This window comes from Periophthalmus magnuspinnatus, chromosome 22 (genome assembly GCF_009829125.3).
Source record: "Periophthalmus magnuspinnatus isolate fPerMag1 chromosome 22, fPerMag1.2.pri, whole genome shotgun sequence".
Classification (NCBI taxonomy): domain Eukaryota; kingdom Metazoa; phylum Chordata; class Actinopteri; order Gobiiformes; family Gobiidae; genus Periophthalmus; species Periophthalmus magnuspinnatus.
The window spans coordinates 16,265,571-16,288,383 of NC_047147.1; the positions used below are offsets into that span (position 1 = coordinate 16,265,571).

General features: G+C 42.9%; 1 protein-coding gene across 1 annotated transcript in view; it reads right to left on the minus strand.

Annotated features, from left to right (window-relative positions):
• Positions 1-22,487, minus strand: part of tonsl (tonsoku-like, DNA repair protein) — a 24,347-nt gene extending 1,860 nt beyond the window's left edge. The window contains exons 1-27 of the mRNA XM_033987962.2: positions 22,206-22,487; positions 22,031-22,126; positions 21,554-21,696; positions 21,280-21,463; positions 21,075-21,204; positions 20,792-20,963; positions 20,597-20,711; positions 20,374-20,525; positions 20,116-20,268; positions 19,868-19,993; positions 19,444-19,642; positions 19,315-19,370; positions 19,154-19,243; positions 18,896-18,968; positions 18,659-18,822; positions 18,462-18,585; positions 17,936-18,165; positions 15,579-16,056; positions 15,011-15,210; positions 14,829-14,917; positions 14,260-14,416; positions 14,112-14,190; positions 13,051-13,358; positions 11,664-11,835; positions 10,471-10,646; positions 10,328-10,401; positions 9,836-9,969 (exon numbers count right to left, since the gene is read on the minus strand). Of these exons, the coding sequence (XP_033843853.1) occupies positions 9,836-9,969; positions 10,328-10,401; positions 10,471-10,646; positions 11,664-11,835; positions 13,051-13,358; positions 14,112-14,190; positions 14,260-14,416; positions 14,829-14,917; positions 15,011-15,210; positions 15,579-16,056; positions 17,936-18,165; positions 18,462-18,585; positions 18,659-18,822; positions 18,896-18,968; positions 19,154-19,243; positions 19,315-19,370; positions 19,444-19,642; positions 19,868-19,993; positions 20,116-20,268; positions 20,374-20,525; positions 20,597-20,711; positions 20,792-20,963; positions 21,075-21,204; positions 21,280-21,463; positions 21,554-21,696; positions 22,031-22,126; positions 22,206-22,230 (4,099 nt within the window). The 5' untranslated portion in view covers positions 22,231-22,487. The remainder of the gene's footprint in view (positions 1-9,835; positions 9,970-10,327; positions 10,402-10,470; positions 10,647-11,663; positions 11,836-13,050; positions 13,359-14,111; positions 14,191-14,259; positions 14,417-14,828; positions 14,918-15,010; positions 15,211-15,578; positions 16,057-17,935; positions 18,166-18,461; positions 18,586-18,658; positions 18,823-18,895; positions 18,969-19,153; positions 19,244-19,314; positions 19,371-19,443; positions 19,643-19,867; positions 19,994-20,115; positions 20,269-20,373; positions 20,526-20,596; positions 20,712-20,791; positions 20,964-21,074; positions 21,205-21,279; positions 21,464-21,553; positions 21,697-22,030; positions 22,127-22,205) is intronic.
• Between the last annotated feature and the right edge of the window lie 326 nt (positions 22,488-22,813).

Here is a 22,813-nt window from a genome sequence, read left to right on the forward strand (position 1 = left end):
CATGACAGTGAGGGAGAGGAGGATGAAGATGAAGACATGGAGAACAGTGAGCCTCTGGAGGACAGTGACGTCATCCTCTCTGAGTCAGGTACTCATTACTCTGTGCTGTAGAAGCACAGGCCTAAGTGGATACTTATGTCTTAGCTTTTAATATTTTATAGACGACGATCTGGAAGGTTATGACAAGATGATGACAGGAAAAAGGAAGACTGGGCGTGTAAGTTCATATTACATTTTCAGACTTTGACAGCCTCAGGATTTTAAAGTGTAATTCATTCTCTGCTTTAGTGGAACAAGCGCAATGAAAAGGGTGAGACCTCTCTCCATAGAGCCTGTATTGATGGAAACCTGAAGCAGGTCCAGTACCTTATCGATCAGGTGAGATACTCCAAAATACTTGAAGAAAAAAAGCTTTTGTTCTTTAAAATAGAATCACTTGACTAATGTGCAATATTCATAACAGTATTATACAATACATACTTTATCTGTGTATGTGTAAATTAATCATTTGAAAATTGGACACTTAAAATACTACATTCCAACACATGCTTGTGTATGACTAGGGTCATCCAGTGAATCCCAGAGACTACTGTGGCTGGACTCCCCTGCATGAAGCCTCTAACCATGGACACTATGGTAAAAGAAATTCTTATTCGAAAACACGTTCCTAGTAATATTTAATTATGCTCAGCTGAAGTGTATTTTGCAGACATAGTAGCAGCACTGTTGGATCGCGGGGCCTACATTAATGACTCCGGGGGGCCCTTGTGTGAGGGGGTCACTCCTTTACATGATGCTCTGGCCTGTGGAAATTTAGCTGTGGCTCGGCTCTTAATAGAAAGAGGAGCATCTGTCACTTTACTCAACTCAAAGGTATTTTGAAGAACAATGGCATGAAAATGGGAAGAAAATTATTAATGATTATTATTATTAATTATCTTCAAAGGGAGAGTCGGCCATGGACACCTTGTGCCAATGGGAAAGGACATACAGCAGGGAGCTAGACAGAGAAACCAAGCAGGAATGTGCTGCTACAAAAACACTGCTGAGGAAAGCACTGGCCGGATTAGGTAAGAACTCATGGAATAGAATTAAAACAAGAGACACTGCACAATATATAACATGTTTGTCTTTTGTATTGCACCTATGCTGATCGCTGAAGGATGCTCATCAGGGTACCTATAAAAACATGTAGCTACTGTAGAATTTAATGTATAAAAAACTACTGGCAATTACAAAAGAATTGGGAGTTGATCACTAAAATATCAAAAAACATTTGCTCAGTAAACATGAAAACATATTGTCTTTACATCCCGATTATTTGTGGTTTCAAAACAATAAATATTCCTGTTTCTGTGTGCCACAGTGACTTCTGCCTCTGCTCCTGCCAAGCCTCTGGATACCCTACAGGACAGCCAGCTGTTTGATGCAGAGAACTCAGAGCCCCTCACCTCCTCCAGTCAGGACTGTACCCCTGTCAGCAGGGCCTCACAAGGACATTCAGCAGCAAGCCCCAAACCACCACACTGCAACAGCTCACAGCAGAGACAGCACAGGCACCGGGCCAGAGGGACAGATGCTCTGCTTCTCTATGGGGTAATAATCTGCATTTTGGCAAAAGGATCATTTTAAGATTAAGAAGTCCTAAATTGTGTGAGAGGGACCTAGCAGTCTTAAAACTAAGTACTTCAATATGTCCTTGACAATGCTACATTGCATCTGCCTTTATGACGGGTGGCAGTAGCTCTGTTGGTAGAATGCTCATCCACTGATTTGTAGGTCAGAGGTTCAAATCTCTCTCTTGACATAAACTGGACAGGATCCCCTGGTCCACAGGTTGGTGGTGCGATTCCAGCTCCCACAGACGAATACTGCCACTGGGTCTGTGGCCAAGACACTTAACCCACCTCGACTTTAGTGTCTGCATATACTGCTGTATGTGTGAATGGGTGTGCTTTGAGTGCCTTGAAGATAGAAAATCCATCCATCCATCCATCCATCCATTTTCTTCCGCTCATCCGGGGCCGGGTCGCGGGGGCAGCAGTCTAAGCAGGGACTCCCAGACTTCCCTCACCCCGGACACGTCCTCCAGCTCCTCCGGTGGGACCCCAAGGCGTTCCCAGGCCAGCCGAGAGACATAGTCCCTCCAGCGTGTCCTGGGTCTTCCCCGGGGCCTCCTCCCGGTGGGACATGCCCAGAACACCTCCCTAGGGAGGCGTCCAGGAGGCATCCTGAGCAGATGCCCGAGCCACCTCAGCTGGTTCCTCTCAACGTGTAGGAGCAGCGGCTCTACTCCGAGCTCCTCCCGTGTGACCGAGCTCCTCACCCTATCCCTAAGGGTGCGCCCGGCCACTCTGCGGAGGAAGCCCATTTCAGCCGCTTGTATCCGCGATCTTGTCCTTTCGGTCATTACCCAAAGCTCATGACCATAGGTGAGGGTAGGAACGTAGATTGACCGGTAAATCGAGAGCTTCGCCTTCCGGCTCAGCTCCTTCTTTACCACAACGGACCGATACAGCGATCGCATCACTGCAGACGCTGCACCGATCCGCCTGTCAATCTCCCGCTCCATCCTTCCCTCACTCGTGAACAAGACCCCGAGATACTTGAACTCCTCCACTTGGGGCAGAGACTCACCACCCACCCGGAGAGAGCAAACCACCTTTTTCCGGTCGAGAACCATGGCCTCGGATTTGGAGGAGCTGATTCTCATCCCAGCCGCTTCACACTCGGCTGCAAACCGCCCCAGTGCCTGCTGCAGGTCCTGGCTCGAAGAAGCCATCAGGACAACATCATCCGCAAACAGCAGAGATGAAATCCTGTGGTTCCCAAACCAGGCCCCCTCCGGCCCCTGGCTGCGCCTAGAAATTCTGTCCATAAATATAATGAACAGAACCGGTGACAAAGGGCAGCCCTGGCGGAGTCCAACATGCACCGGGAACAGGTCTGACTTACTGCCGGCAATGCGAACACAGCTCCTGCTCCGGTCATACAGGGACCGGACAGCCCTTAGCAAAGAGCCCCGGACCCCATACTCCCAGAGCACCCCCCAAAGGACACCACGAGGGACACGGTCGAATGCCTTCTCCAGATCCACAAAACACATGTGGACTGGTTGGGCATACTCCCATGAGCCCTCGAGGACCCGATGGAGAGTATAGAGCTGGTCCAGTGTTCCACGACCAGGACGATAGAAAATCGCTACGTAAATATGACCACTAATTTTTTACACTTCTTTACAACCAGGTCGATTTCTGAAGGGGTTTTAGGTCTCCACTGTATCCAATGGTAAATTAAGTGATCAGAAAAAGGCTTGTGCCCAGTGCTCTCAGCCACTGTATTAACAAAACACATAGTTTTCATCATAAAAAAAATTACCTAAAATATCCATTATATCTGAAACATTTTAAAATGGTATCCAATAATTACACTTATTGCATGTAATCCGTCAAAACTGTTTGTTGTCCTTTTAGACTAACGGCAGCTCTTCAGATGACAGCGACACAGACTCTCCCGTGAGTCCTCTGCGCCCCGTGCGGCCCAGGCACAATGGAACTCCAGCATTCTCCAGTCAAAGTCAAGCACCCATAAACAAAAATGACCTCAGCTCAACATTAAAGACTCAGGACAGCATAAAAGACACTCCGGCCCCCTCTGTGTTTGAGCGAGAGGAGTACCACAGCGCCATCCGGGGCCTGGGAAGTGCCAAGTCTCGCCTGCAGAGTTCATCACAGTTCTCCAGCACTCCTGACCCAAGTACCAGCAACAGGGCAGCTCTGGTGCCTGAGGAGGAGTATGTGGCTGATGACTGGCTAGAGGATGACCTGGGAGATATTCAACCCAAGAAGAAGAGGAGGCTTCAATTGGAACAGAGTGGATCAAGAGCAGAGAGCAGTGTTTCGACCAGCAGAAACCAAATCAGACAGACACATTCAGAGCATACCAGCAGAGGTAAGAATATCCTATGACAGTTGACTATATTTACTATGACATATGCTCATAGTTCATTTACTGAAGTATTCTAGAGTATCCTAATTGTGCATACTGTCATTCTGCCCTTGGTCAAGCCACTTCGCGCACATTGCCACATACAATATGAATGTCGTGTGTTAGTGTTGGTGTTGGTCGAAGGGGCAGATTTAAAGCACTTTGGGTGTTTTGAAAGGCAGTGTGTAAATCCAGTGCATTATTATTTACATGTATTGCTTGAAATAGTAATATTAGATTGACGTAGCATCAATTGTCAAAATGTGATAAAGAAAAATTATGTTTGTATAATTGATCATATATGTTATAATCTATTTTATGCCTGGGTGCAGTTGTGTCCTCCTCCAGCAGGGGTGTCTTTATGAAAAAGAGTTGCACTGTGAAGCCGCAGCAGGTAAAGATGACTCAGATGCCTGGAATGGTGAGGCTGGGGCGCAGAGAGGTCAACCGCTGCCCTAGCCCCAACATCACTGATGAAGAGGACGTGAGGGCCCTGACTCCTCCTCCTCCTCCTCCTCACATGTACTCACAGGTGAGGCAAAACTGCTACAGGCCAGGCTGTGGCTGTGTATAGGTGATATTTTTTACCATGTTCAAAACCATGCTTATTTCTCATATTTTATAGCCTCCAGCCCATACTCTGGCCACTCATCCACCAATCAGAATAAGGGTCAGAGTTCAGGAGGATGTCTTCCTTATACCTGTGCCACAAAGGTTAGTCAATAATTGGAAATAGCCGATATTTTATGAACTATATGAGGTTCAGTTTTTATATATAAAAAGTTGGATGACCCCCAAGTTAGCCAGTAATATGCATTTTGAAGAAGCGTGACTGATAATTGATAAGCAATTTAATTGCATGTTTTAAGCATTTGAAAAAGTGTTTTGTTTTGTTATTACTACATACACAGGAAAAGCGGCATAGAACCTTTGGTCTTTGACAGCTATATATATATTTTTTTTATTTTTGCTTTTAAGGTGGCAACTTAAAAAATACTGTTACTGTCGCAGAGTTTCCTCCTAAATCAAAGTATTGTGTGTCAGTAATGTCAGTTTTACAGAAAAAATAGAGACATTATATTACACTGAGTCCTCTCAAACCATTTTATCCCCATGTCTGTGGCAGTGAGGCTGACTCGTGCACTGTGGCGTGGCTGCGTGAACAAGCGGCCCAGAGGTACTACCAGAAGTGTGGCCTACTGCCTCGCCTCCAGCTGCAGAAAGAGGGCGCACTCCTCTCACTGCAGGACCCGCTGCTGGCTGTGCTGCACACAAATGAAGAGGTTGGCATGATGTAATTAGTATTAACACAAAACCATCTTTTCCAAGTGTTTAATATGGCTCTATTATAGGTCCTGGCTGAGGTTTGCTCGTGGGATCTACCTCCTCTTCCAGAACGATATAAAAAGGCCTGTCAGAGTCTGGCAGTGGGTAAGAATGGAAAAACAACATTGAAAACAAAAAAAATCTGTCTAATTTCTGCATCCTTTTATATTTCATAGCTCTACTCGCTTCATGTTTGCGGGTGACTTGGGATGCGTTCACGCCACATCAAAATTGGGACTTAACTAGAACAAAACCTGGACTAGATCAGGAGCACTGAACTAGGACTAGACTGATGAGAATTAAACTGAGAATTAGGACCAAAGCTTAAGTCTACATCAGGACTAAACTAAATTGGACTCAAAGCAGTAAGAACATAACCTGGCCCATGCATAGTGATTGTGTAACACACTAAACTGAGTCCCTCACATTTATCAATTTGAAATGGCTCTCACTGAAAGTTATTGGAACGTTCAAACAAATTCTTCACATTGATTGATTGAGGTGTCACAACAGTGGAACAAGCTGAAAATTCAAACTTTTGTTACATCCAGTTCAGAGAAAGGCCATAAATGCCCAAAGAACTTACCTTCTGCACATTTTTCACAAACAAAATAGTCTATTTTTTAGTTAAAGTAGGCCAAAGTACGTCTGTTGGCGTTGCCATGTTTGTTTTGGTTTTGGCAACTACAGAATAAGATATAACAAAGGTACATTATATGCCTTTGTTCTATATTCAATAAGATATTCATAAGAGCTAAATTGCTAAAGTTATCGTAGTTGTCTACACATTATTAATTGCACAAGTGTACATGTTACCAAACATTTCTTTCACTTTCTGAAATGCTTGTGTTGTGGAGCAGAGGAGAACCGCCGTGTAAGCCGGCTGTGTGAGGTGCAGGACGGGGGCTCGTGTGTGTCCGTGTGCGGTCTGAGCCTGGCACCCTCCTCTCTCACCCCACTCCTGCGGGCACTCAAACTTCAGGCCAGCCTCACCGAGCTCCGCCTCTCAGGGAACCGTCTCCATGACAGCCTCTTGCCCGAGCTCGTGGCCACCGCTATCACCATGCCCCGATTGCGGCTGCTGGACCTGTCAGCCAATCACATCACAGGGGCGGGGCTGGAGAAGGCTGTCACTGCTCTGAAGGGCCACAGTCACCCTGCGTTTCCTGTAAATGAACACATACATCAGTCATTTTTACACCTTCATGACAAAATATCTATACATTTTCTACCTGCCTGAAATTTGCACTTCACTTACTCTATGGTAACAGCTTGGTAACTAATGACGAATGTATTTTGCAGTGTTTTACATCATCAGTAAAAACTCACAACTAGATCAGTAATTAAATCAGTTTTTTGGTGTGTTTACATGCACAAAATAAATCTTATTATCAAACAACCCAGTCACTGTTGTATTTTGAAGACCTAGCACAATGAGTTTTATACTAATATTTTCAATCTTACACTGCGTTTCAATAATCTGATAACTCCTGAAACCAGATAATGATCAGATTTATGGTGTGCATATAAACAGTGCAACTTCTTATCCATAGGTTACCATACACTTTTGAGTTCCTTTTCCATCCTATTACCATGCTATTGCAATGCTATAAAGTGAAGTGCTACCAAATGAGAATAATATTTTAACACAGTTGAATAGCTCATATTATCATAATATTCAGTAAATGCAAGTGAAATGTCATCTTATTTTGTAAGTAATTATTAACAATTTTTAGCAGGTTAAAACCAACATGTTTCTGACAAGTAGCCTCCATTTCCTGTGTCAAACTGAATACATTCTCCTCTCTAACCCTTTACTATTGGCAGTTTTGATTTGAGAATATAACGATGTCATACTCTCGGATGGGGGGATGTGTGTAATATTCAAAAAGTAAATTCACTAATGTTTAATATGTTTAACCTGATCATTTCTATTAGTAACTAAACCCAAGAACTTACAAGTCCATTGGCCAGTGAGGTTCATTCACACTTGTAATGTTGTTAAACTGCAGATTTCTGTTGTAATATAGCAAGTTCTTGGTTTTATTTTAATAGCTTCTTTTTTCAGCCCTGAACGTTTTGACTGCTCACTAGCAGTCTTCCTCAGAGTGGTCATGTGATGTTGCTGTGACATGTCCAATCGGCTGATTTAAACAGGCTTTGGTGGTGTCTAAACTGTCAGGTATGAAAACAAACTAAACCTTGGTCTGAAGAAAGCTTTTATAAAAATAAAACCAAGAACTTGCAATATTACAACAGAAATCTGCATTTAACAATATTCACTTTAGCTGCCCTCCATCTGTGTTAAATATTATTAGTCTACAGAATGTTGTCATTTGAAACCCATATTTCATGTCTGTTACTGTTCCTGTGTCATAGTGCCTGGAGGAGCTGGACTTGAGTTTTAACCTTCTGGGAGACAGTGTATCTGAGCCTCTGTCCTGCCTACTCAGCTGCTGCCCTCTGCTGGTCACACTGTCCCTGCAGGCCTGTGGTCTGACTGCACGCTTTCTGCAGCAGCACAGGCTCATGCTGGCCCAAGCTCTTGCAGGTAAAACGACAAGATCAGTTTCCTTTTTGGTTGCTTGCAGCCTTGAGTTTTACGGTGTAGATTTCAATTAAGAGAGAAACACATATCACTCTGGAATGGCTCTTACTGAATTTTGAATTTGAATCTGATTGATTCTGATCACAACAGCGGAACAAGACGAAAAATCAAACTTTTGTTTTATCCACTTGAGAGAAAAGACATCTTCCCTGTTTACAAATGTTCAAAACGCTTACCTTCTACACTTTTCACAAACAAAATAGTTTGTATTGACGCTAAAGTAGACTTGAGTACATCTGTCGGGGTCGCCGTGTTTATTTTGGTTTGCTTGTGTGCTTTGCCTTTGGCTTCCACACAAACCTAAATGCCTGTGACTGGTGTGCCAGTCTCCTGTCGGGCCCTGGCACACCAGAAGGGACATGCCAGGATGGATTGTTGTGAATTTGTGAACTCAAACATCGTGAGAATCCATCTTGTTGTGCAAGGTTAGGGTGTGTATACAGTAAACTGAATGTTGAATTTTAATACATATATTACCATTTTATTGACGATACACTTTTTTCTCCCCAATATTGCGCTTAGGGTTGTCAATAGTATCAAAAATCAGATACTAATTGATACTGAAGGTTGCATCATTTGACCATACTCGTTTACCCTTGATTCTAAAAATGTCACATTCACATGACAGAAATGAACCTTTCCTGAAAACCTTTAGAATGACCTTGAGCTGTATCAGAACAAGTATAAGACACAGACTAGTATACACCCATGGAACACACCTGGACACTGAGGGATTACACAGATGAAGCTACATGGGAATATAAAAGCACGTACTGTTATTTAATGTTGAAAATCACATTATCATCACATACTGTCTAAATAAAGAGTGTTTTTTTCATCATGGAATCTGTATCTGTATTGAGTATCAGGTCTATTCCTTTGTTACACCGTATATTTGCTTATTTTCTCAGATGATTGTGCATGTATGTCACTAGTACCATTACTGGTTCTCTTTGTCTGCAGGCATGGCCCATCTGAGGTCATTGTGCCTTTCCCACAATGCACTGGGCTCAACTGGCTTTGAGCTGGTGTTAAAGACAGTACCTCTACACGGCCTTACTCACCTGGACCTGTCGGCGGTGCGTAGTGGGCCAGCGGATCACCCAGCTCTGGAGCAGCTCACCAAGCTCCTGTCCCAGGTCTGAGGGATAAAAAGCTACGTTTCTATGAATGTGGTGATTTTAACTCTTGTTCTTTCGGTTTTGTAGAATGAGTGTCCCCTGACTCACTTAAGCCTCGCTTCAAATGGCCTGACAGACAACAGTGTAGTCACTTTGGTCAGGTTGGTAACCGTAGTTCAAGCTGTCATTGTTGGGTTTGTGTGAATTTTGACCAACCAATTTAACCAGTTCTATTTAGTTTCAAGATGACTTTTACTCAACTTTTTTGTTTTGTTTTTTGTTTTTCTGGCTCTGTGATTTTAGGAGAATGGTAAATTGTATACCTTTTCTTTTCATTTTCATTTTAAATTTTTCATTTCCAATTTTTCCAATTTGTTTTTGTTGGTTAATGAAAAGATCTGTCCTTTTTATCATATAGCTTCATTCAACAATCATTACTAAGCTTTTTTTTTGTTATTGCTGCCCAGTTTGTTGTTGTAATGTCTTACATTGTTAAGTGTGTGTACATTTGTTGTTCAGGTGTCTGGCTTCATGTCCCGCTCTGGAGAACTTGGATCTCTCAGGAAACCCCTCCATCACCTCAGCTGGTCTCTACAGCATCCTGGCATCTCTGAAGGAGGCGGGGCTGTCACTGAGCATTCTCAATTTACAGGGTGAGTCGGAACATTCAAATAAAATCATCTCAGTCCTTTTGAGAATTCCAGAGAAATGTGATATAGATTGAAACCTACATCACATTTCTCTGGAATTCTCAAAAGGACTGAGATGATTTTATTTGAATGTTCCGACTCACCCTGTAAATTGAGAATGCTCAGTGACAGCCCCGCCTCCTTCAGAGATGCCAGGATGCTGTAGAGACCAGCTGAGGTGATGGAGGGGTTTCCTGAGAGATCCAAGCTCTCCAGAGCGGGACATGAAGCCAGACACCTGAACAACAAATGTACACACACTTAACAATGTAAGACATTACAACAACAAACTGGGCAGCAATAACAAAAAAAAAGCTTAGTAATGATTGTTGAATGAAGCTATATGATAAAAAGGACAGATCTTTTCATTAACCAACAAAAACAAATTGGAAAAATTGGAAATGAAAAATTTAAAATGAAAATGAAAAGAAAAGGTATACAATTTACCATTCTCCTAAAATCACAGAGCCAGAAAAACAAAAAACAAAACAAAAAAGTTGAGTAAAAGTCATCTTGAAACTAAATAGAACTGGTTAAATTGGTTGGTCAAAATTCACACAAACCCAACAATGACAGCTTGAACTACGGTTACCAACCTGACCAAAGTGACTACACTGTTGTCTGTCAGGCCATTTGAAGCGAGGCTTAAGTGAGTCAGGGGACACTCATTCTACAAAACCGAAAGAACAAGAGTTAAAATCACCACATTCATAGAAACGTAGCTTTTTATCCCTCAGACCTGGGACAGGAGCTTGGTGAGCTGCTCCAGAGCTGGGTGATCCGCTGGCCCACTACGCACCGCCGACAGGTCCAGGTGAGTAAGGCTGTGTAGAGGTACTGTCTTTAACACCAGCTCAAAGCCAGTTGAGCCCAGTGCATTGTGGGAAAGGCACAATGACCTCAGATGGGCCATGCCTGCAGACAAAGAGAACCAGTAATGGTACTAGTGACATACATGCACAATCATCTGAGAAAATAAGCAAATATACGGTGTAACAAAGGAATAGACCTGATACTCAATACAGATACAGATTCCATGATGAAAAAAACACTCTTTATTTAGACAGTATGTGATGATAATGTGATTTTCAACATTAAATAACAGTACGTGCTTTATATTCCCATGTAGCTTCATCTGTGTAATCCCTCAGTGTCCAGGTGTGTTCCATGGGTGTATACTAGTCTGTGTCTTATACTTGTTCTGATACAGCTCAAGGTCATTCTAAAGGTTTTCAGGAAAGGTTCATTTCTGTCATGTGAATGTGACATTTTTTAGAATCAAGGGTAAACGAGTATGGTCAATGATGCAACCTTCAGTATCAATTAGTATCTGATTTTGATACTATTGACAACCCTAAGCGCAATATTGGGGAGAAAAAAGTGTATCGTCAATAAAATGGTAATATATGTATTAAAATTCAACATTCAGTTTACTGTATACACACCCTAACCTTGCACAACAAGATGGATTCTCACGATGTTTGAGTTCACAAATTCACAACAATCCATCCTGGCATGTCCCTTCTGGTGTGCCAGGGCCCGACAGGAGACTGGCACACCAGTCACAGGCATTTAGGTTTGTGTGGAAGCCAAAGGCAAAGCACACAAGCAAACCAAAATAAACACGGCGACCCCGACAGATGTACTCAAGTCTACTTTAGCGTCAATACAAACTATTTGTTTGTGAAAAAGTGTAGAAGGTAAGCGTTTTGAACATTTGTAAACAGGGAAGATGTCTTTTCTCTCAAGTGGATAAAACAAAAGTTTGATTTTTCGTCTTGTTCCGCTGTTGTGATCAGAATCAATCAGATTCAAATTCAAAATTCAGTAAGAGCCATTCCAGAGTGATATGTGTTTCTCTCTTAATTGAAATCTACACCGTAAAACTCAAGGCTGCAAGCAACCAAAAGGAAACTGATCTTGTCGTTTTACCTGCAAGAGCTTGGGCCAGCATGAGCCTGTGCTGCTGCAGAAAGCGTGCAGTCAGACCACAGGCCTGCAGGGACAGTGTGACCAGCAGAGGGCAGCAGCTGAGTAGGCAGGACAGAGGCTCAGATACACTGTCTCCCAGAAGGTTAAAACTCAAGTCCAGCTCCTCCAGGCACTATGACACAGGAACAGTAACAGACATGAAATATGGGTTTCAAATGACAACATTCTGTAGACTAATAATATTTAACACAGATGGAGGGCAGCTAAAGTGAATATTGTTAAATGCAGATTTCTGTTGTAATATTGCAAGTTCTTGGTTTTATTTTTATAAAAGCTTTCTTCAGACCAAGGTTTAGTTTGTTTTCATACCTGACAGTTTAGACACCACCAAAGCCTGTTTAAATCAGCCGATTGGACATGTCACAGCAACATCACATGACCACTCTGAGGAAGACTGCTAGTGAGCAGTCAAAACGTTCAGGGCTGAAAAAAGAAGCTATTAAAATAAAACCAAGAACTTGCTATATTACAACAGAAATCTGCAGTTTAACAACATTACAAGTGTGAATGAACCTCACTGGCCAATGGACTTGTAAGTTCTTGGGTTTAGTTACTAATAGAAATGATCAGGTTAAACATATTAAACATTAGTGAATTTACTTTTTGAATATTACACACATCCCCCCATCCGAGAGTATGACATCGTTATATTCTCAAATCAAAACTGCCAATAGTAAAGGGTTAGAGAGGAGAATGTATTCAGTTTGACACAGGAAATGGAGGCTACTTGTCAGAAACATGTTGGTTTTAACCTGCTAAAAATTTGTTAATAATTACTTACAAAATAAGATGACATTTCACTTGCATTTACTGAATATTATGATAATATGAGCTATTCAACTGTGTTAAAATATTATTCTCATTTGGTAGCACTTCACTTTATAGCATTGCAATAGCATGGTAATAGGATGGAAAAGGAACTCAAAAGTGTATGGTAACCTATGGATAAGAAGTTGCACTGTTTATATGCACACCATAAATCTGATCATTATCTGGTTTCAGGAGTTATCAGATTATTGAAACGCAGTGTAAGATTGAAAATATTAGTATAAAACTCATTGTGCTAGGTCTTCAAAATACAACAGTGACTGGGTGTTGTTTGATAATAAGATTTATTTTGTGCATGTAAACACACCAAAAAACTGATTTAATTACTGATCTAGTTGTGAGTTTTTACTGATGATGTAAAACACTGCAAAATACATTCGTCATTAGTTACCAAGCTGTTACCATAGAGTAAAGTGAAGTGCAAATTTCAGGCAGGTAGAAAATGTATAGATATTTTGTCATGAAGGTGTAAAAATGACTGATGTATGTGTTCATTTACAGGAAACGCAGGGTGACTGTGGCCCTTCAGAGCAGTGACAGCCTTCTCCAGCCCCGCCCCTGTGATGTGATTGGCTGACAGGTCCAGCAGCCGCAATCGGGGCATGGTGATAGCGGTGGCCACGAGCTCGGGCAAGAGGCTGTCATGGAGACGGTTCCCTGAGAGGCGGAGCTCGGTGAGGCTGGCCTGAAGTTTGAGTGCCCGCAGGAGTGGGGTGAGAGAGGAGGGTGCCAGGCTCAGACCGCACACGGACACACACGAGCCCCCGTCCTGCACCTCACACAGCCGGCTTACACGGCGGTTCTCCTCTGCTCCACAACACAAGCATTTCAGAAAGTGAAAGAAATGTTTGGTAACATGTACACTTGTGCAATTAATAATGTGTAGACAACTACGATAACTTTAGCAATTTAGCTCTTATGAATATCTTATTGAATATAGAACAAAGGCATATAATGTACCTTTGTTATATCTTATTCTGTAGTTGCCAAACCAAAACAAACATGGCAACGCCAACAGACGTACTTTGGCCTACTTTAACTAAAAAATAGACTATTTTGTTTGTGAAAAATGTGCAGAAGGTAAGTTCTTTGGGCATTTATGGCCTTCTCTGAACTGGATGTAACAAAAGTTTGAATTTTCAGCTTGTTCCACTGTTGTGACACCTCAATCAATCAATGTGAAGAATTTGTTTGAACGTTCCAATAACTTTCAGTGAGAGCCATTTCAAATTGATAAATGTGAGGGACTCAGTTTAGTGTGTTACACAATCACTATGCATGGGCCAGGTTATGTTCTTACTGCTTTGAGTCCAATTTAGTTTAGTCCTGATGTAGACTTAAGCTTTGGTCCTAATTCTCAGTTTAATTCTCATCAGTCTAGTCCTAGTTCAGTGCTCCTGATCTAGTCCAGGTTTTGTTCTAGTTAAGTCCCAATTTTTGATGTGGCGTGAACGCATCCCAAGTCACCCGCAAACATGAAGCGAGTAGAGCTATGAATATAAAAGGATGCAGAAATTAGACAGATTTTTTTTGTTTTCAATGTTGTTTTTCCATTCTTACCCACTGCCAGACTCTGACAGGCCTTTTTATATCGTTCTGGAAGAGGAGGTAGATCCCACGAGCAAACCTCAGCCAGGACCTATAATAGAGCCATATTAAACACTTGGAAAAGATGGTTTTGTGTTAATACTAATTACATCATGCCAACCTCTTCATTTGTGTGCAGCACAGCCAGCAGCGGGTCCTGCAGTGAGAGGAGTGCGCCCTCTTTCTGCAGCTGGAGGCGAGGCAGTAGGCCACACTTCTGGTAGTACCTCTGGGCCGCTTGTTCACGCAGCCACGCCACAGTGCACGAGTCAGCCTCACTGCCACAGACATGGGGATAAAATGGTTTGAGAGGACTCAGTGTAATATAATGTCTCTATTTTTTCTGTAAAACTGACATTACTGACACACAATACTTTGATTTAGGAGGAAACTCTGCGACAGTAACAGTATTTTTTAAGTTGCCACCTTAAAAGCAAAAATTAAAAAAATATATATATAGCTGTCAAAGACCAAAGGTTCTATGCCGCTTTTCCTGTGTATGTAGTAATAACAAAACAAAACACTTTTTCAAATGCTTAAAACATGCAATTAAATTGCTTATCAATTATCAGTCACGCTTCTTCAAAATGCATATTACTGGCTAACTTGGGGGTCATCCAACTTTTTATATATAAAAACTGAACCTCATATAGTTCATAAAATATCGGCTATTTCCAATTATTGACTAACCTTTGTGGCACGGGTATAAGGAAGACATCCTCCTGAACTCTGACCCTTATTCTGATTGGTGGATGAGTGGCCAGAGTATGGGCTGGAGGCTATAAAATATGAGAAATAAGCATGGTTTTGAACATGGTAAAAAATATCACCTATACACAGCCACAGCCTGGCCTGTAGCAGTTTTGCCTCACCTGTGAGTACATGTGAGGAGGAGGAGGAGGAGGAGTCAGGGCCCTCACGTCCTCTTCATCAGTGATGTTGGGGCTAGGGCAGCGGTTGACCTCTCTGCGCCCCAGCCTCACCATTCCAGGCATCTGAGTCATCTTTACCTGCTGCGGCTTCACAGTGCAACTCTTTTTCATAAAGACACCCCTGCTGGAGGAGGACACAACTGCACCCAGGCATAAAATAGATTATAACATATATGATCAATTATACAAACATAATTTTTCTTTATCACATTTTGACAATTGATGCTACGTCAATCTAATATTACTATTTCAAGCAATACATGTAAATAATAATGCACTGGATTTACACACTGCCTTTCAAAACACCCAAAGTGCTTTAAATCTGCCCCTTCGACCAACACCAACACTAACACACGACATTCATATTGTATGTGGCAATGTGCGTGAAGTGGCTTGCCCCAGGGCAGAATGACAGTATGCACAATTAGGATACTCTAGAATACTTCAGTAAATGAACTATGAGCATATGTCATAGTAAATATAGTCAACTCTCATAGGATATTCTTACCTCTGCTGGTATGCTCTGAATGTGTCTGTCTGATTTGGTTTCTGCTGGTCGAAACACTGCTCTCTGCTCTTGATCCACTCTGTTCCAATTGAAGCCTCCTCTTCTTCTTGGGTTGAATATCTCCCAGGTCATCCTCTAGCCAGTCATCAGCCACATACTCCTCCTCAGGCACCAGAGCTGCCCTGTTGCTGGTACTTGGGTCAGGAGTGCTGGAGAACTGTGATGAACTCTGCAGGCGAGACTTGGCACTTCCCAGGCCCCGGATGGCGCTGTGGTACTCCTCTCGCTCAAACACAGAGGGGGCCGGAGTGTCTTTTATGCTGTCCTGAGTCTTTAATGTTGAGCTGAGGTCATTTTTGTTTATGGGTGCTTGACTTTGACTGGAGAATGCTGGAGTTCCATTGTGCCTGGGCCGCACGGGGCGCAGAGGACTCACGGGAGAGTCTGTGTCGCTGTCATCTGAAGAGCTGCCGTTAGTCTAAAAGGACAACAAACAGTTTTGACGGATTACATGCAATAAGTGTAATTATTGGATACCATTTTAAAATGTTTCAGATATAATGGATATTTTAGGTAATTTTTTTTTATGATGAAAACTATGTGTTTTGTTAATACAGTGGCTGAGAGCACTGGGCACAAGCCTTTTTCTGATCACTTAATTTACCATTGGATACAGTGGAGACCTAAAACCCCCTTCAGAAATCGACCTGGTTGTAAAGAAGTGTAAAAAATTAGTGGTCATATTTACGTAGCGATTTTCTATCGTCCTGGTCGTGGAACACTGGACCAGCTCTATACTCTCCATCGGGTCCTCGAGGGCTCATGGGAGTATGCCCAACCAGTCCACATGTGTTTTGTGGATCTGGAGAAGGCATTCGACCGTGTCCCTCGTGGTGTCCTTTGGGGGGTGCTCTGGGAGTATGGGGTCCGGGGCTCTTTGCTAAGGGCTGTCCGGTCCCTGTATGACCGGAGCAGGAGCTGTGTTCGCATTGCCGGCAGTAAGTCAGACCTGTTCCCGGTGCATGTTGGACTCCGCCAGGGCTGCCCTTTGTCACCGGTTCTGTTCATTATATTTATGGACAGAATTTCTAGGCGCAGCCAGGGGCCGGAGGGGGCCTGGTTTGGGAACCACAGGATTTCATCTCTGCTGTTTGCGGATGATGTTGTCCTGATGGCTTCTTCGAGCCAGGACCTGCAGCAGGCACTGGGGCGGTTTGCAGCCGAGTGTGAAGCGGCTGGGATGAGAATCAGCTCCTCCAAATCCGAGGCCATGGTTCTCGACCGGAAAAAGGTGGTTTGCTCTCTCCGGGTGGGTGGTGAGTCTCTGCCCCAAGTGGAGGAGTTCAAGTATCTCGGGGTCTTGTTCACGAGTGAGGGAAGGATGGAGCGGGAGATTGACAGGCGGATCGGTGCAGCGTCTGCAGTGATGCGATCGCTGTATCGGTCCGTTGTGGTAAAGAAGGAGCTGAGCCGGAAGGCGAAGCTCTCGATTTACCGGTCAATCTACGTTCCTACCCTCACCTATGGTCATGAGCTTTGGGTAATGACCGAAAGGACAAGATCGCGGATACAAGCGGCTGAAATGGGCTTCCTCCGCAGAGTGGCCGGGCGCACCCTTAGGGATAGGGTGAGGAGCTCGGTCACACGGGAGGAGCTCGGAGTAGAGCCGCTGCTCCTACACGTTGAGAGGAACCAGCTGAGGTGGCTCGGGCATCTGCTCAGGATGCCTCCTGGACGCCTCCCTAGGGAGGTGTTCTGGGCATGTCCCACCGGGAGGAGGCCCCGGGGAAGACCCAGGACACGCTGGAGGGACTATGTCTCTCGGCTGGCCTGGGAACGCCTTGGGGTCCCACCGGAGGAGCTGGAGGACGTGTCCGGGGTGAGGGAAGTCTGGGAGTCCCTGCTTAGACTGCTGCCCCCGCGACCCGGCCCCGGATGAGCGGAAGAAAATGGATGGATGGATGGATGGATGGATTTTCTATCTTCAAGGCACTCAAAGCACACCCATTCACACATACAGCAGTATATGCAGACACTAAAGTCGAGGTGGGTTAAGTGTCTTGGCCACAGACCCAGTGGCAGTATTCGTCTGTGGGAGCTGGAATCGCACCACCAACCTGTGGACCAGGGGATCCTGTCCAGTTTATGTCAAGAGAGAGATTTGAACCTCTGACCTACAAATCAGTGGATGAGCATTCTACCAACAGAGCTACTGCCACCCGTCATAAAGGCAGATGCAATGTAGCATTGTCAAGGACATATTGAAGTACTTAGTTTTAAGACTGCTAGGTCCCTCTCACACAATTTAGGACTTCTTAATCTTAAAATGATCCTTTTGCCAAAATGCAGATTATTACCCCATAGAGAAGCAGAGCATCTGTCCCTCTGGCCCGGTGCCTGTGCTGTCTCTGCTGTGAGCTGTTGCAGTGTGGTGGTTTGGGGCTTGCTGCTGAATGTCCTTGTGAGGCCCTGCTGACAGGGGTACAGTCCTGACTGGAGGAGGTGAGGGGCTCTGAGTTCTCTGCATCAAACAGCTGGCTGTCCTGTAGGGTATCCAGAGGCTTGGCAGGAGCGGAGGCAGAAGTCACTGTGGCACACAGAAACCGGAATATTTATTGTTTTGAAACCACAAATAATCGGGATGTAAAGACAATATGTTTTCATGTTTACTGAGCAAATGTTTTTTGATATTTTAGTGATCAACTCCCAATTCTTTTGTAATTGCCAGTAGTTTTTTATACATTAAATTCTACAGTAGCTACATGTTTTTATAGGTACCCTGATGAGCATCCTTCAGCGATCAGCATAGGTGCAATACAAAAGACAAACATGTTATATATTGTGCAGTGTCTCTTATTTTAATTCTATTCCATGAGTTCTTACCTAATCCGGCCAGTGCTTTCCTCAGCAGTGTTTTTGTAGCAGCACATTCCTGCTTGGTTTCTCTGTCTAGCTCCCTGCTGTATGTCCTTTCCCATTGGCACAAGGTGTCCATGGCCGACTCTCCCTTTGAAGATAATTAATAATAATAATCATTAATAATTTTCTTCCCATTTTCATGCCATTGTTCTTCAAAATACCTTTGAGTTGAGTAAAGTGACAGATGCTCCTCTTTCTATTAAGAGCCGAGCCACAGCTAAATTTCCACAGGCCAGAGCATCATGTAAAGGAGTGACCCCCTCACACAAGGGCCCCCCGGAGTCATTAATGTAGGCCCCGCGATCCAACAGTGCTGCCACTATGTCTGCAAAATACACTTCAGCTGAGCATAATTAAATATTACTAGGAACGTGTTTTCGAATAAGAATTTCTTTTACCATAGTGTCCATGGTTAGAGGCTTCATGCAGGGGAGTCCAGCCACAGTAGTCTCTGGGATTCACTGGATGACCCTAGTCATACACAAGCATGTGTTGGAATGTAGTATTTTAAGTGTCCAATTTTCAAATGATTAATTTACACATACACAGATAAAGTATGTATTGTATAATACTGTTATGAATATTGCACATTAGTCAAGTGATTCTATTTTAAAGAACAAAAGCTTTTTTTCTTCAAGTATTTTGGAGTATCTCACCTGATCGATAAGGTACTGGACCTGCTTCAGGTTTCCATCAATACAGGCTCTATGGAGAGAGGTCTCACCCTTTTCATTGCGCTTGTTCCACTAAAGCAGAGAATGAATTACACTTTAAAATCCTGAGGCTGTCAAAGTCTGAAAATGTAATATGAACTTACACGCCCAGTCTTCCTTTTTCCTGTCATCATCTTGTCATAACCTTCCAGATCGTCGTCTATAAAATATTAAAAGCTAAGACATAAGTATCCACTTAGGCCTGTGCTTCTACAGCACAGAGTAATGAGTACCTGACTCAGAGAGGATGACGTCACTGTCCTCCAGAGGCTCACTGTTCTCCATGTCTTCATCTTCATCCTCCTCTCCCTCACTGTCATGTGGGCTCCAACCCTCTGCAGCACACAGCTCCTGTAACTGGGCCTTGGTGTCTTCAAATTTAGCAGAGCCGCTCCGTCGCTGATATGAAAGCCAGCGCCTCAACACACGCTTCTGTGGAAAGAAGACACAAGTGAATTTTGTTTTAAATTACAATTGTGTCACCCAGTGCCAAACTATGGTTGAATTTTGAGAAGAAATTTCAAAACTGTTTGACTTGGTTGAGTTTTCTTTTTGCTAAAGAGGAGGTTTTCTAGTTGTCATACTACCATGGCATTTTAATTTTGAAGAAAAGAAAAGCTGCTATCGATTGTGATATAAGCTAATGTCTTGTCTTACCTGTATTCCAGCTTGTCCTGTCTTCTGAGCACAATCCAATGCTTTACTGAAACTGTGGTCTATGTCACTGAAGTCAAATCCACCCTCCTCTTGAACCACTGCAATGTTCTGCCATGTACTGCATTCCTGCAAAAGGTAACACTTGATGGTACGTGTGTGTGTATATGCGTATATACATATATACACATATACATAAACACATATACATACATATACATACACATGTATATACATACATACACACATACCTCTGAGGCGCTGCCTGCTCTCAGCATGAGCTCCTGTCTGTAGAGCTCCACTGCTTTGCTGTACTGTTTTAAGTCTGTGTAGGTCGCAGCTAGTGAAACATGGATCACAGCCAGTTCTCGAGAAGGCTTCCCCATTGCCTCTGCACCAGTCAACTAAAATGTTTGACAAAAATCTGTATCAAATAAAGCAGGACAAACAAGACTATACCAACAAACCATGATGCGAAAATATCATTTATAGCATATTTATGTTTTTACTTGGGCCTGATAAGCATCCAAGGCTTTACTATAGCAGCCCACTTTACAGTAGAGATCTCCCAACTGCTCTGTCAGTTCAACAGCCTGATGAGGGCTGAGTCTTTTGCCCTGGTCTTCCCCCAACTCCTCCTCCAGTTTACAACCCTTGTCCGCTGTAAAACAACAACTTAGTTACACAGAGACACAGGGAACAGTAATAAATAACAGATTGTATAGAATGTACCATATTTGAATGCTTTCTTCACTGCCTGTTTGTCCATTTGCTGCTGAGATCCAAGCTGCAAAGCTTTCTTTAGCGAGCGTCTGGCAGCCACAAAATCCCCTAGAGACAGCTGCACCTGTAATGAAAAAAAAAACAAATATAGACATGTGAAAATGCAGATACTTATGACTTTAATTAGCAGAGGTGAGCTCAAACCTTGCCAATGCAGTGAAAACACTCGCTCTCACTGAACTTGTCTTTTATTTTCCTGGCACATTCCTTGGCCTGTTCAAGGCAGCGCACTGCATTTGAGGCTTGTCCATTGCGGAAGTAAATATTTCCCAGGTTAAAATTGGCACGATAGAGATCTTCAAGGAGTTCACTCTTCCTGGACATCAAAAGACAAAACAAAAATTTTAGAACATAGATGCAACAGGGAAAATCCCTATCAACTGTTAGTATAATAACATTAATGCAGTATGCCAAGACAGTATCTTACTCTGCAATGAACACACTGCGCCGTATAAATTCACTGCATCGTTTGGGGTCTCCCAATTGATCACAAACCAGACCAAGATTGAGGAAGAGACGTGCTTTCATCTCACAAATCTCCCGCTGTGGCACCATCCCTATACAATAGATGAATACCAATGAGAGCTATATTAAACTGGCTCTATAGAAGCATAGTACAGACATACACAGACCTTCAAGGCGCTCATTAACAATGACAAGACTCTTCTTAAAAGCATCCTCGGCTTGTTCCAGACTGCTTCTTGATTGGTCAGACTCAAAGCGGAATAAATAAGTGCGGCCAATCGTAGCAAGGGCTCTTTGTTCTTCTGCATGATCAGAGACAGAACGGGCCAGATCCAAGTGACACCTCTGACACTGTAAGGAAAAATATACGTACATTATAACATTTAATACCTCTGAGGAATAACATTACTTAAACCAAGCAAAACCAAAACTATGACTTACCTTTAATGCAGCCTCAATATTTCCCAGTTCAGCATAGCATTCTCCTATTTTCCGATTAGCAACAGCTCGACCTATCACATCATTGAGCACCTCAGACAGGGACAGCTCCTGCTGGTGTTCCTGAATGGCAGCCTCATAATCACCTATGACATAAAAATGAAAAGTGATCAAAAAATACTTTACTACAACTGGAGTGCTTGGAGTGTAAAGGACTAGCTATGTATGTAAAAGTGATTTGATAAGGAGCATGAATTATAATGGGGTAAAGGTTAGAACATTGCGAATTAAATCAGCATTAAGTGTCACTAGCATTAAAATATATTTTATCCATGACATCTGATACTAATGCAACTTCTGGATACATGTATACAAGCTACCTTCAAAAGATGTTTATACATCACACATACGTAATAATATCATGCAGTTTAAATGTAATTAAATATATTCTCAATTGCTACTTGAACTCACAGCTCTTACCATTTTTAGACAACAGTTCTCCCAGCTGATTGCAGATGCTCGCTTCTTCTCTGAGGTTGTTATTGTTCTGGGCCTTGCTCTTTGCTTTTTGTAGCTCTGCAGCAGATAAGTGACTTCTTATAAATAACAACAGACCTTGAAACAGTGAGACATCAATACATGACAAGGCACTTACGTTTAATTTCTCTGGCAAAACTCATCTTCAAGATTTTGAGGGAGAGAGTGAGAGAATGTGCTTAGTGCCACCGCAGAGCGCGCCTCAAACTTGTTTGCTAACGGCCAACGTTGCCAACATCGCCAACACACACCATTTGTATTAACAAATCCGTCTGTTCCCATTAATGTCATTCATATCACTTTAGTGTCTGATCGGACATTTGTGTCACTACACTATAAACGCGACGATCTTGTTGTTTGTAACGCTATCGCTCCAAAAGGACGACTCAATTTCGCAAAGCCCCGCCAGTACTGCGGAAACCAATGGCTGCAGTATGAAACTATTCCCCCTACGTTTAGTATTTTAGGCACATGCAATACCAGTACCTGCTAAATTTACTGAATTATACTGACATAAATTACATCGTCCAATTATATCGTCAATGTTTACTGCTGCAGTTTACTTATCTTACTCCAATTTGTTTCGCTAAAGCATTAGTAATGCCTGACAGTCAAAAATCAGAGATTACCAATGCTTCTTGTTTCCGCTCCTTTTTGTAAATGCATGACATGGATCTATGGATTGGGTAATCTTTTTATTATTTATTATGGTTTTATTGGTTTACC